This window comes from Populus alba, chromosome 9 (genome assembly GCF_005239225.2).
Source record: "Populus alba chromosome 9, ASM523922v2, whole genome shotgun sequence".
Lineage (NCBI taxonomy): Eukaryota > Viridiplantae > Streptophyta > Magnoliopsida > Malpighiales > Salicaceae > Populus > Populus alba.
Window position 1 is genome coordinate 4661977 of NC_133292.1, and position 13321 is coordinate 4675297.

The following is a 13321-nucleotide window of genomic DNA, read 5'->3' on the forward strand; positions in this document are numbered from 1 at the left end:
GTTAAACTTAAGATTCTGGTCATGAGATTGAAATTTTTCAATAAAAAAAATAAAAAAAATTATAAAATTTGATTCCTAATTAACTTAATGTTTAAAAAAATATAAAAATAACTCAAATCAACCCGAATTAATCCTCAAAATCAGTAATCCTAATTACGAGATGAAAATAATCTCAATATAAAATTTGATTTTTAATATTAAAAGATGAATTTGAGAAAAAAAAAACCAATTAAATTAAAGGAAAATTTTAAAAAATAAATTGAGTTAATCCATTAAATTTATGGTTTTTATTATAATCCTAGATAAACTTTATAAAAATAAATTATAAAATTAATTTTTCAATAAAACATAATATTCAATACTGTAATTTCAATGAAAAAGAAATCATAGTTTGGACAACAAAAAAAAAAAAAACCCAAAGAAAAAAAAAAACACTATTCAGCTATTAGTATTTTCTGACGAAGGGTACTGTAAAATCTCTTCCTCTTTCAACTTTTTGTTAATTATATAAAAGAGACACGTGTAACCTGCTCGGTTCCCAAATGGAACACCTAAATAAGACCCCTATGCCGCTCAATTTTGTTTTATTTTTCTAGGGTTTTGGTGCTGTGTTTTTATGGTTTGGGGGCTATAACAAATGAAGAAGAAGAGTGAAGAAAACCAGAAGCACAGAAATCAGACCGTCAATAGTAATAAGCAGGTAAGGAGACGGGATGCTCTCTATCTAACCTTAAAAACAATAATGAAAGAAAATGTTGTTAATTTTTTTTGTTGTTGCTGAAGATAGGAATGGAGCACGGTTCCGTTTAATCAATCTATAGCAGAGTCTTGTTGCTACATGAAACATCTATCTTCGAGTGATTGAATTCTTTCCAAGACCTTGACCTCTTAAGTGATTATGCAGCTACTGCAATTTTCTTTTCAGTTTCCCGTTTCTGTTTTTTGAATTTCGACCTTGACCTTTTAGTGATTATGTCAGAAGTTGATGTTGACGTGCCAGCATGTGAGGAGCACATTGGACAAGGCTGTTGATGGTTATAGAAGCAATCCCACATAAATAGATACCAAATAATGGTTGAGATCGATGTGACCAATTGCAATCTTCATGTTATGGTTGTAGCTGAATGCAACATGATATGTTTGATCCAATTCAATCAGTGTGTTTGGACATGATTCGTGTTTCTCATCATTTTGGAAGTTGGATACAAATTTCTTCATCTTTATGGGGTTGGGTGGAGCAAATTTAATTGGCATTTCTGCTATCTAAGTTAAACAGAGTCAGAGAGCTATTCATCTAGCAGGCAGGAGGGAGCAATTTTGATTTTTCTGTTCTCTCATGAAGGTGCGATCTGTTTATTTCGTTCCCATTTGATTTCCAGATAATCACAGAATGGTCCAAGTAATTTACAGAACTGCTGCGAATTCATGTGGATTCTGAATTTCGGTACTAGCAGCAGGCAGTGCATTGCTCGAGTTAGAGTGAACACCTGGGTTTGATTCTAACCAAATATGAAGCCAAGTAGAATCAGTCTTTGCCCATGAGAATCAGCCATCCCTCTCTGCTCCAGATACAATCGTCCAAAATTGGAAACTATTGCTTACAGAAGTTTTCTGAACATAGTTAAAAACTGAAGGGGGGGAAAGAGAAGGGCAGCAAGAAGGGATTATATGCAAACGAAGCCAGTAATTTACGTGTATGCATAATATAGAAACAAATACACTGGAGCACCGGATCAGTTACAATTGCAGAGTCACAGATGGGGCACAACCTACAAGCTAGAATACGGACGAGGAGCATCAAAAACAGGCACTTGATGGAAGGGGGGTCACACTCACACCTCATCCCTGATGCCAAGAAATGGCCACGACTTGCTTCCCGGTTCAAGTGAGGACTTTAAAGTGAAAGATCCAAGAAATGACAAAGGCCATCACCATGCAGGCAAGCAAGAAATTCATAACGCGGCGGCTATGCCAAAATGCTCGGGTCTCCACGAGGATAAGAGGAGCTGCTGGTGCTGATAAGACCGCCGCACTAGCGTTATGTGCCTCATTTGTCTGCTCGCCTGCAACACCAAGTGCAGTGGCACCACATATCTCACATGTCCTGTAAAAACAGAAACACAACAGCGTTAAGATAATTTAGAACTTCAATCAAAATTGAATTGCCAAAAAAATAAACATGGAGTCTCAAACCAGGTAACATCTTGAGTTCAAAAGGATAAATTTGGTATGGTGACAGATTAAATTGTTTGAATTCATATAATAGTGGCATTTCAGAAGAGCCACTGAGGATTTATTAGTTTTGGAGAAAGTGTTACGGAAAGCATTTTGTTGCTATTTACGCTAAATTCTTGTGTTGACAGTATGCAGCAAATGTATACAAACACCTTACCGGAGAATGGTTAGATCAGTTGGCATGCATACAACTAAGGCAGCATGTCGAAAAAACATACTTCGATCAGTAATGAGAAACAATAAAAACCTCTGACAGTGGGTACAACCACCATAGCAGACTGAAGAAGCGACCATTTATACGGATAAAATGAAAGGCAATCACGTTTGTGTTCTATATGCAAGTGTGTAATGATTCACAGAAGGAGAAGTTTGCATACCATACTTCAAGACATTCATAGAAGCAGAATTTCTGCAGTTGACTATTTCGAATAAGGGCACTTGTCTATTCGTAGAGAAGCACTTGTCTACTTCTCAAAGTCATGCTTGCACCTAGCTATGGGTTTCATGGCCCCACACTTCCTGGTTCATAAAATGTAACCATGAAAGACCCTCTACGTTTTTTTTTTTTTTTTTTAAGGAAATTTGGCTTTGATTCAAGTCAGGGGAACTATAAGATTTACTACGTCCACAGAATTTCTACTTCGCCTTCAATTTGACAGTTCTGTCCCCCCTTATTCAACGAGTTCATAAAGAAGCAAAAGAATAAGGGCAACAATCTTAAAAGGGTCTAACTTAATCGCTAATGTTCTATATTTATTTTTTAAAAAATTATAAGTTTGAATTTTATAAATTTTAGAATTATTAAAGATTTATATAGTTATTAATTTTAGAGTCTATAAAATTAATCGAGATACACGCAAAGCTGACCCGAACATCCATATTAATAAAAAATTAAAAATTAAAAAAAAAATAAGAACAACTATAACCAGAGCATGGCAGGAACAATAGCTAACAATAGCTCCAGAGTGGTTAGATTGGCTAATGTCAAGCACAAGAAGGGAAACTTTGTCTGTGTGAATTTGGAAATTTGAATGTGCTGATAAGTGATTAATTCGGTAACAAAAACAGGAATTATCGAGGTTAAGTGGTAGGCGATCAAGAAGAATCTAATTCAAGAATTACAAATTTGATGAACTCCCAAAAATCTAATATATTCAAGAAAGATGTTATTTGGCATTTGGATTTTGGTTAATCAAATGTTAATCTCTTTATTTTCTTCTCCCTAGCCCATAAAATGGAAAAATTGATGATATTAGTTTTGGTATTTTTAATAACAGTTCTTGTTGGGGACTTGAAGATCCTCTAATAATAAAAATAAAAAAATAACTTTGATTTTCAAAGAAATGTTTGTTCTTGGTATTATGAACTTTTATAGTAAGAAAAAATGAACCCTTCACCTAGAAGAGGGATAGTTCTTTAATTTTAATAGCATTAAAAAGAGATAAATATCTTTTATATATTATTAATTAAAAAAAATATCTCTTACATATTATTAATAAGATAAAAATATAGTAAATCCCTTGAGAAATCTTTTATATATCTATAGATATAAAAAAATTATTACTTTTAACATGAGCAGTTTATATTAATAATCTAAAGATAAAACTTCTATTGTCATAACATGGATTTCTAAATCCAACTAGGTTCACATGTGTAATCAAATCTAGAGAGAAAATAAATTTAAAAGCTCGTCTGACTCCGGTATCTTGAGTTAAGCCAACGACTTAACCCAAGCATAATAAGTCCAGCAACTTATCATATTCACGGTGATTTGGGTTTAGTTCAACTCAAATATATTGGGTTTGATATTTTATTGGACTTATATTGACTTAAATTAACCCAGATATATTAATTATGTCAGAATAACAAACCTACATTCAATTTAGATAACACCCTGTTTATGGATCTTTAACTTTAACAAATCACAAAAATATTTACCGGTCAAAACTTATGCCTTGGTTACTTTTCATTTGAAACAATAGAAGACAATACTTCTCTCATTTAATTAGTCCCAACCCTCAGCAACTTAAATTATTCTAAATAAACCCTAGTTGTTCTCACTCCAAAACTGTCTCTATGCTGCCAAAACAAGCTAATTAAAATTTTTGCGCCTCCCCAAGTGGAGGTTTCTATTAATGATTAATAAGAACTTACAGTGGGAAAAGCACATTTACAAGTTGACAGTTCAAATCAGATCAGACCGATATAATCAAGAGGATCTCAAGATTCTTTTGCAAACACTTTCAAGTCACCAACATGCGGGATCAAACAAATTCCTCAAGCCAACAAAACTATAACCAGAATTTTTTAACCAAAGAACACAATGCAGAATTCTTCAAAACCATCAAATGGATATCTAATTTTCTGACAAACAAGCTAATGCAACAACAGAACATAACTTTTTTAGCAGGAAAAAAAATGAAAAAGTTGAAGTCTTTACTCACGTGTTACCCTTGATCTTGAACCAAGTCTCTGCACATTTCTTGTGTGCAGCACCCAAATCACCCTTACAAGAACACCCTAACTCAATAGCAACTCCACATTCTTGCTCTCTAGTCTCCAAACCCAGGTGGCAAATTCTACAATCTCTCTGAGTCTTGTTGTCCAAATGCACCTCCATATCCAAACCTCCACTCTCTAAATCCACCTCTGACAAGCAATCTGACACAGAAGAGTTCCTATGAGCCCCAATCTCGCCAGACAGTGAGATTTCACTGCTGCTGCCACTGAAATGGTGGTCTCTGTCGAAAGGGGGAGAGTGTGTAGCTAGCATTTTGAGAGAACCTAGAAAGGAGAAAACTTAAGAAAGTGCTAAAGGCCGGGGTTTTGATGAAAGGGTTTTATCCCACTTGCTTCATCAATTTTCAGAAGAAGAGAGCTAGCAGTGACGAGAGAGAGAGAGAGAGAGAGCTAAGTTTGGAGTTTAACGACAAATAGAGGGGTGTTAAAGGAAGCAGGGAAGGTGGCGCTGTTTGTTTCTATCTTAACTTTCTTTTATTAAAAAGATCAATCTCCCTCTCTGTCTCTCTCTCTCTCTCTCTCTCTCTCTCTCAATATCTATGTGTCAGTTTAGGGCAGTGATGGTTAAAGGTAAACCCAAGGAAACTGCTGTTGTCTTGGTGGCGCAGAGCAGAATTACGATGGAAACCGTGGGGTATAATGAAATGGAGAAAACTATAATTTCACGCTCTTTTGTTTTTGTTTTTTTTGTTTCAATGCCTAATTTTTTAATTTACCTGTTTGAGTGATCATTTTTTTATTATTTAGCATATTTCATCATTTGAGAATGTTAAATACTAAGGTGGTTGGTATCAAGTAATACATAGTAAAATGGATCTCGCGCAAGATAAAGAAAATTAAAATTTCATTATTTTTTGTGATAGAGAGTTGAGAGGTAGAAAAAACATCCTCGACTAAATTTTTTAGATTGAAATTGCATATGACTCACTAAATTTTATTATTTTTTAAATAAATTTTGAACTGTGTTGTTTATTCTATAATTTTTTACAATTCTACTTTAAAAAAAAAAAAAAACACTCATGATGATTGCCAAGGGAAACCATTTAACTGGAATAATTATGTTGGAGATCATTCCTAAACACAAAATATTTAAACAGGCATGCATAGAAAGTACTACTAATTATTATTATCGCGATTACAGGAGAGATAATAAAAAGCTCGGTATTCTCTGTTTTTTTAATCCCTTTTGAACTAACTATACAGCAGAAAGATCGTACATGATCTCTAATTGATGAACTTAGTATAAATTACTCCAATAACAGAATCAAATGGAAGCTGGAGCGCAAGCGGCATCATCGTCAGCACCGGACATGGCAGATTCGGGTGAAAGGGCTCCAACAGAGACGGGTGCAGGGGCTGCGTCGCCATTGCTTCTAGCTAGTCTAGTACGTGACACGGCGGGGACTGGCGCACAGGTTTGGCAAGTAAACTCCTGCATGTACGCATGCAATATATATTATTTGTGTACGGAGTTTCTGACACATGAAGTGAAAGGAAATAAAAAGTTGTAGCTGCTGCAGATAGATAAAGGATTGGTATATGGAAGTACCTTCTGCTATGGCCAAATTGGAGTAGATATCGACGATGTTGGGGCAAGCTTGAGAGCACGACTTTGAGCAAAGTTTAGTCAAAAACTGAGGCTGGAGGAGAGAGTCTCATGAGTTATCAACAGTGTTTATATTGAGGCCACATCCATGTCAAAAAAAACAATTTTAATTTAAAAAATTTTTTAATTTTGTTAGGTGAAGTTTAGCTTAATATTTGTATTACTTTTATATTTTTTTTTTAAAAATAAATGAAAATTTTTTAGATTTGAAATCTTTCATTAAAATAATTTTAAGATATAATTTATATTATTCTTCAACAATTTAATATGAATCCATTTCTTCAGTTTATCTACGACAACCTCAGAAGTCTTGCATAGGTACTTGACACCTCCCTCTTTCGTGGCGTAATTCTCCAGCAAACATCGCTTCCCAGAAGTTGCAATCGAATATGAGCAGAGATCAACCGGCAACTGCTCGCATACAAGCTCGCCTAGATAATACCATGTCAAACAGTAAAAGAAACAATTCAGCACTGCTAGCATACAAGATTGAATATATATATATATACAGAGAGAGAGAGAGAGAGAGAGAGAGAGAGAGAGAGAGAGATGAGTAGAATTGGATTTAATTACCAAGAGCTCCATTAAAGAGAAGAGAGAGACCCAGGAAGGCGATGAAGGCCATATTTATCTGATCAGCAAATGAGAAATGAAAGATGGCATGCATGAGAAATCAGGTTTGTACGGTTGCTGGGTTTATATAGCAGAGGGAGCTGGGGAGGATACATCTCCCTCAGAGGTCAACAACCTTGTAGGTATCAGCCATTATTCGGCAACATGATATATAATACAATAATTTAGGGAAGAAGAAATATAGCAGAGAAGAAGTCTATGTTTGGAGTTAATTTCCAAGCATCCTTCCATTAAAATATACTTTGACATTTATAGCCACACACAGTACATGACAGAATTAACAGACAATTAGCAAAGAATTACACCACTATTCCATTTCTAACCAAAAACTACTGAACCACTTGCGGCCCGCCGTGCAGTAGTGCAGCCACTACATGTTCCTGCAGCTTGATCGGTGGCAAGATCCCATGTTCTTGTTCATGTCTCCTCTTCTGGCCTCGTTCTTGTGCATATCACATTAATGGCACCGCAAATCTACTTTGGTTAGACCTAATTAGCTGTTACCATTTTAATTTTACCAATACATCCATACCGTTGTCGTTTTAAGCGGATTTGTCTCATTTTGATATCCTCCGGTTCTTGTTTCATTTGCCGAATTTGGATACTCTTATGTTCGTTAAAAAAAACTACAGGTCATGTTTTAAATTTTAGTAATGGTTTTTTTAATTGAATAAATATTAATATCGATTTTAAATTCAATAATTTGAATCAAGTGAGAGAGAAAAATTGTTTTTAGTATTGTGATGTAGAGTGTTTTTTAAATAAAAATATATTAAAATTATTTTTTTTATTTTTGATAACAATATATCGAAATTATTAAAAAATACTAAAAATATATTAATTTAATAAATTTTTAAATAAAATAAAACACACAAGAAAACAAAAGCGCACTACACTTGTTTTTCTTACACATATTATTAAGTTTATCATTAATTAATTAAAGAAATCATTAATTGATAATTAACATCACTTTTTTATTCATATTTTTCTTGAATATATACCCCTCCCCCAGCAGTATTGTGTAGAAAAATACATCACAAAACAATTATTTTGAAACAAATAAAAATAAAACGTAGACGGTCTCTTCCAAACATAGGAATTATAAATATTTATTTAAGTTGTTTCGCTTTTATCACGCGCTAAATATGAGAATGCATTGAATATGAAATCATGGAAAAAACCATTGAATTTGCCTGTGTTTGTCTCGAATATTTATTTAAATTTTATATTTTTATAATTTGTCAATTAATTATTGTGTTCTTTGAAATCGTTGAATTAACCCTAGTTGAACTAATAATTAATTTTTTTTAAAAAAAAAAGTCTTCCGTGTTAACTATGCATGCTAATTATGTGGAAATTAAATATTTTTTCGTTATAATATGCCTGAGGAAGGCTTGCATGCTTGAGTGCATAGTTTTGAAATGCGGTTCGGGCCTGACAGGTTGATCTGGGATCCGACCAACCCGGAGCTGGAAAAAGCTGGGTTAAAAAAAAACAGGAGAAAAAAAACCTAGCAGGTTGACTCGGTAACCGATTAACCCGACAAGACCTGGTCAAAACCTAGCTGCAAACCTGTTAACATTTATTTATTTATTTACTAAAACGACATCGTTTTGATTTAAAAAAAAATAATAACCCGGTAATCTAGTTAAAACCTGGAATCCGGGTCTTGGACCGGACCAGATTTTAAAACTATACTTGAGTGAGTTAATTTTTTTATTTTTTAAGAGGTGGACACCCCTTATGTTTTTATATATATATATATATATATATATATATATATATAAAGTACTAGATGACGCATTTGATGTGATAGAGATCAATTGTCCCTTGGTTATAGCCTAGATTTCACCCACCATAGCAGTTGCCAAAAAAACAGGGAGATGGGTTTATCAGGTTGAAAATTTATTTTTCTACTTATTTCATTTAAAATCACCTTAAAAAACCTCTTTTTAAACCACCTAATAACCCCAAAATTACTCTAAAAATAAAAATCAACCGAATAAAAAATCTTTAAAATAAGATCAATATTTTTTCTTAAGGTGCTTAAAGAAAAAAATAATATCATCATCAAACTTTTTTTTTCAAATAAAACTCATTGACCTCAATAATAACAAGTTTTTTTTATCGAAAAGTGGCACAACCAACAATTTTTCTCTCACTTTGTTATTTTGAGATGATTTTTTTTTTTATCTTTAAGAAACAAAACTGAAAAATAAATAAAATAAATTTTTAAATCAAAATAAAAATTGTTGTAAATTTGGTACAAGGCATGTATTTTCTCCTTGTTTTACTCTCTAGTCTCTACCTTTTAATTTTGTATTTTTATAATAATATGAAATTTAATTCATCTAATTAGACTATCTAAGGTTTAAATTCAAAGAAAAAAATCATAAAAAAACCAGTTATTTCATTGCTCATATTATGATAATGAAACCGACCTCATGTGTTTTATTATTTTGTTAATGTTAATATATTAGATAATAATTGAAGAAATTGTCATTCAAAATATCTGATAACAAAAATATTAAGTATCATTCTGGGCTTTTCTTCCTAATCATAAAAAGTTCTTTCTTTTTTGTTGCATGCACATACAAGTTCTTTATAACTTCAGACTTTGCTCCATCCTCCATTAGGTAGGATAAAGATAGGTAGACTACCGGGACCGCAAGAACTGTGAGGGTGTGGTGTATAAGTTATTTTTTAAAATTTATTTTTAATATTAATATATTAAAATGATAAAAATAAAAATTATACAAAATTAATTTAAAACTAAAAAAAATTAAAAAAATAATTAGAAAGCAATGAAAAACCAGGCACAAACATGGAATTGACAACATCATGTCTTTTCTCAACAGATGAAAGCGGTAATATAATGTAATTACTTGAAGCCTGCCGTGAAAATGGTGGTCAATTCGATGACGTTATAAAAGATGGATCAAGGCAGCATGCTGACTGCTTGACTTGACTGACTATAAATTACTACGAGATTACAAATAGATGTTGCCAAACATTAAGTATTTTTAATGTATAATAAATGTTGAGAAAATTTGGTCTTGTACTTATTTCTTCATCACTAAACACTCACAATCAAAATACGATAATTCGAAGTGAACAAAGAAGGCACCGCGCTACTAGACATCTGATATACCTAGAGAAATTCCATCAATTATTATGGTGGAACAAAAAAATCAAGAAAAAACAATATCCCACTTCAGGAAAATCTTGCACAACAAAGTCCACGGTGCTCAATCTTTGTTGCTTCTACCGTTCTCCATTCCCATTACTTTGAATTTGTATAATCTAACAATGATTCCTTTTCGTAAAATGTCTAACAAGGATGTTCCCGAAAAACAGAAACATTGAATGCATCAAAAAAGGACTTGATCCAGAAGCATGGAACACCTCTCAGCTAAATGCAACACCAGCACAACTCAAGGAACCAACCCAACAAAGATAACAGAGAAGGTATTGTCAGACTACCACTTCTGACTGAAGAAAAGAAAGGATTAAGCTGCCTGAACTTCAGTCTTTGCAGCAGTTTCTGTTGATTTTGGTGAGCTTTTCTTGCTTTCAATTGATTTTGCTAAGCTTGGAATGTACTTCCAGCATCGCTTGTGAACTCCACTTATTTTCTTGGGAGCATCGGCAATTGGTAATCCTGTATTAAATGTTGATAAGATCAACTCCGCCTCCATGTAAAGAAAAATATTTATACGAGTAAAAACAATGACAGCCAGCAGTTCTTGTTGTTCCGCGTATCAAGCAAAATAGGGAAACAATTCAATTTTAAAGAGGTCACTACCACAAACATGGATAACAAGCAAAAAGGGAAGGGTGGGAAAAAAGACTTTAGCAGATTCTATCATCTACAGTCATTCAACATGCATATACTATCAAGGAGGAGATAGCATGTGCCATGTGGTAGAGAAAAAAGGAGCATCATTGAAAGCCCCATCAGAAACTATTAAGTCTGGGAAGGTTTCAAAATTGCCAAAGAAAAGAACAAGAAACCTAGGAAATGGTTTGAGCTCCACAAAAGTTTTTAACCCCTACTATAATTAAACTAGCATAACAAACATTTCCATTTAGTTCTTACAGAAATAAAATGCATGCTAGATGATTTCCTACTAGATCCAAGACTGATCCTCTGTGTGCCTTTAGCAAGGGGAAGATAGAAGAAAGAATTTTCATACAAACCATCCGAGTCCCTAGAATCTAAAGAGTATTAAAACCTGTTCAAACAATAACTCTTTTTCAGGCATATTGAACTTTGAAAATTGAAAAATTATTCACCATAAATTAACATTTGATCACATGAAAAATGATCCAGAAGGGGCTTCTTTTTTACCATATAAATTTAGGCAGGTAGCAGGTGTCCTGTGATTATGGTTTCCACAACCAATCACAGATAATTGAAACAAATCAGTAAAGTGAGAGAGCGGGCATACTGCAAACATAGCACAAATTCTTGTTCTATGTTCAATATGTATTATTGCAAATTCTTGTTTCAATGAGATAAGTTAAACTACTACTTCTAATGGAATTGGAACGTACAAACAGAATAAAAATGGGCAAAAAGGCATTCCCTATTCCTTCCTCTACGGATTTTTATGTGGTTTTTATTGCAGACACACTCCCCACACCTACATACCTCCCCATCAATCTATTATTAACCAGCAAGGTCACCACCATTCGACAGGGGGTTTTTCCTCTTATTTCTGTGACACAACCGATACAAAATCTAAAAGCTCCAGTTAAACTTTGGATAGCCATTACTTTAGCAAGAAAGCTAGCAATGAAAAACAGAACATGACCTCCACAAACTTCAATCAAACAGACAAAAACACCACATCTTTTTTTTTTTTTTTGGGGGGGGGTGAAATTCAATCAAAAGAAAAAAAAACACATTAAAATAAAATGAAATAATGAGGAATTATAAAATTCTGAAAATAGCATAACTAAGACTGACCGTCTTTGTGAGCTATCCCCCATGCTTTTCCATGCCTACCATCCTGCAATGATCAGAAACACATTAAACCCAGAAGAATCCCTTAACCAAGATGAAGAAATAAACTCCAAATTTATCATAATCTAATGATCTCCAAGAAAACCTTTCAAAAAAAAAAATCAAAACTTGAGAGCAATGACCATAAAATCAGACCAGCCAAAAACCATAAACCCAGCTAAATATTGATACTTACTAGTCAAAATATGAGTGGAAGGGAAAGGGAGGGTCCTGTACCTTGTAGAGATTGATTTTGGTGATCTCGTAAGATACATTGGCCCAATGAGATTTAGCCAAGTGGTATCCGACACCCCAATGAGGCAAGAACTGAGCCACCTCGAAGAGGTTCTTCTTCTTTCTTCGTTTCTGTAAGGATGTTTCATGTTTAGGGTTTTGAGCACTGGCTGCAGAAGAAGAAGAAGAAGAAGAAGAAGTTAGGGTTTTTAGCAAGATGGTGAATGGTGATAATCTTTTGCATAAGCTTAGTGTTTGATTTGTAGCTGCTGCTGCTCTCTTGGTGAGGAGACTGCCACCGCCCATTCTATTTCTTTCTTTCGCCCCAACACCCCTTGAAATAATAGGGGTTCCTCCTCATTTCTTCTTTTTATTTTTTTATTGCTCGTAAACGACAGCGTAGCGTGAAGTTGGATATTTTTTTCTTCCATGGTTTTCATGTATTTTTTTAATTTTTCCCACCTTAATTAACCGCTCCTACCCCATCATAACATAGTTATCATTATCAAGCATCAACCACTCCTCGGCGCTATGTTATCCTTCTATTTCAAATCAATTTTTAATATAAAAAATATAATTTTTCATGTATTATAATTTGTTAATTAAAAGATAAAAAAGATAATTTTATATTTTTTTTATAAAATAAATTAAATATATATATGTAAACAGATAAATAAAAATAAGTTAATACTAAGCGTGAATCTAATATTTATAGTTGAAACAAAAGATAAATAAGCATATAAATATTTTATATTTGTTGTTCTTTATATTTTATATATTTTTATTTATTTTATTTTAGAGGATAATTGTCTTTGCTAATAAAAAATTATTTTTTCATAAAAAATCATACAAAGACAACTAATTTATATAAAATATAAAAGAAAAGAAATTATAAATAAATTAAATTAATTTCTTTGAAGTATTATGAAACCATAAAAATATAAATAAATCAATCACATTATTTTAAAAAAAAAATAAAGCTATACTCAATGATTTAAAAATAAAAAAAAGGATATTAATTAATATTCAAATTAAAATTTTAAAAAAATAAGCGCTAATAAATCAACATGCTAGGTAAAAAGGTG

The 13321-nt window shown here is 32.9% G+C and overlaps 2 protein-coding genes and 1 long non-coding RNA gene across 4 annotated transcripts; 1 reads left to right on the plus strand and 2 right to left on the minus strand.

The window, feature by feature from the left end:
* The first annotated feature begins 516 nt into the window (after positions 1–516).
* Positions 517–2299, plus strand: LOC140955931 (uncharacterized). 2 transcript variants are annotated; one of them, XR_012170695.1, is made up of 2 exons: positions 517–700; positions 784–2299. It is a non-coding gene; the product is annotated as an uncharacterized lncRNA (long non-coding RNA). The 2 variants fall into 2 exon arrangements; XR_012170694.1 differs by having other exon boundaries at positions 788–2299.
* LOC118035249 (uncharacterized) lies at positions 1060–5298 on the minus strand. The gene is made up of 2 exons (XM_035040783.2): positions 4680–5298; positions 1060–2104 (listed from the first exon to the last, which is right to left on the minus strand). Exons 1-2 carry the CDS (start codon positions 5006–5008, stop codon positions 1882–1884), a joined length of 552 nt encoding a protein of 183 aa, XP_034896674.1. The 5' UTR covers positions 5009–5298; the 3' UTR covers positions 1060–1881.
* A 4736-nt stretch (positions 5299–10034) lies between these two features.
* On the minus strand, positions 10035–12585 carry LOC118035248 (uncharacterized). The gene is made up of 3 exons (XM_035040782.2): positions 12240–12585; positions 11967–12009; positions 10035–10655 (listed from the first exon to the last, which is right to left on the minus strand). The coding sequence occupies exons 1-3, from the start codon at positions 12540–12542 to the stop codon at positions 10504–10506; spliced, it is 498 nt and encodes a 165-aa protein (XP_034896673.1). The 5' UTR covers positions 12543–12585; the 3' UTR covers positions 10035–10503.
* Positions 12586–13321: the final 736 nt, after the last annotated feature.

What these genes read in the sequence shown, in the direction of transcription:
- LOC118035249 (XM_035040783.2), bottom strand. Translation starts at nt 5,008, where the DNA reads ATGCTAGCTACACACTCTCCCCCTTTCGACAGAGACCACCATTTCAGT. An exon ending in TTCAAGATCAAGGGTAACAC is followed by an intron (nt 2,105 to 4,679) that starts GTGAGTAAAGAC and finishes CTGTTTTTACAG; the next exon opens with GACATGTGAGATATGTGGTG.
- LOC118035248 (XM_035040782.2), bottom strand. Translation starts at nt 12,542, where the DNA reads ATGGGCGGTGGCAGTCTCCTCACCAAGAGAGCAGCAGCAGCTACAAAT. An exon ending in CCAAAATCAATCTCTACAAG is followed by an intron (nt 12,010 to 12,239) that starts GTACAGGACCCT and finishes TGATCATTGCAG; the next exon opens with GATGGTAGGCATGGAAAAGC. An exon ending in GGGGATAGCTCACAAAGACG is followed by an intron (nt 10,656 to 11,966) that starts GTCAGTCTTAGT and finishes CATTTAATACAG; the next exon opens with GATTACCAATTGCCGATGCT.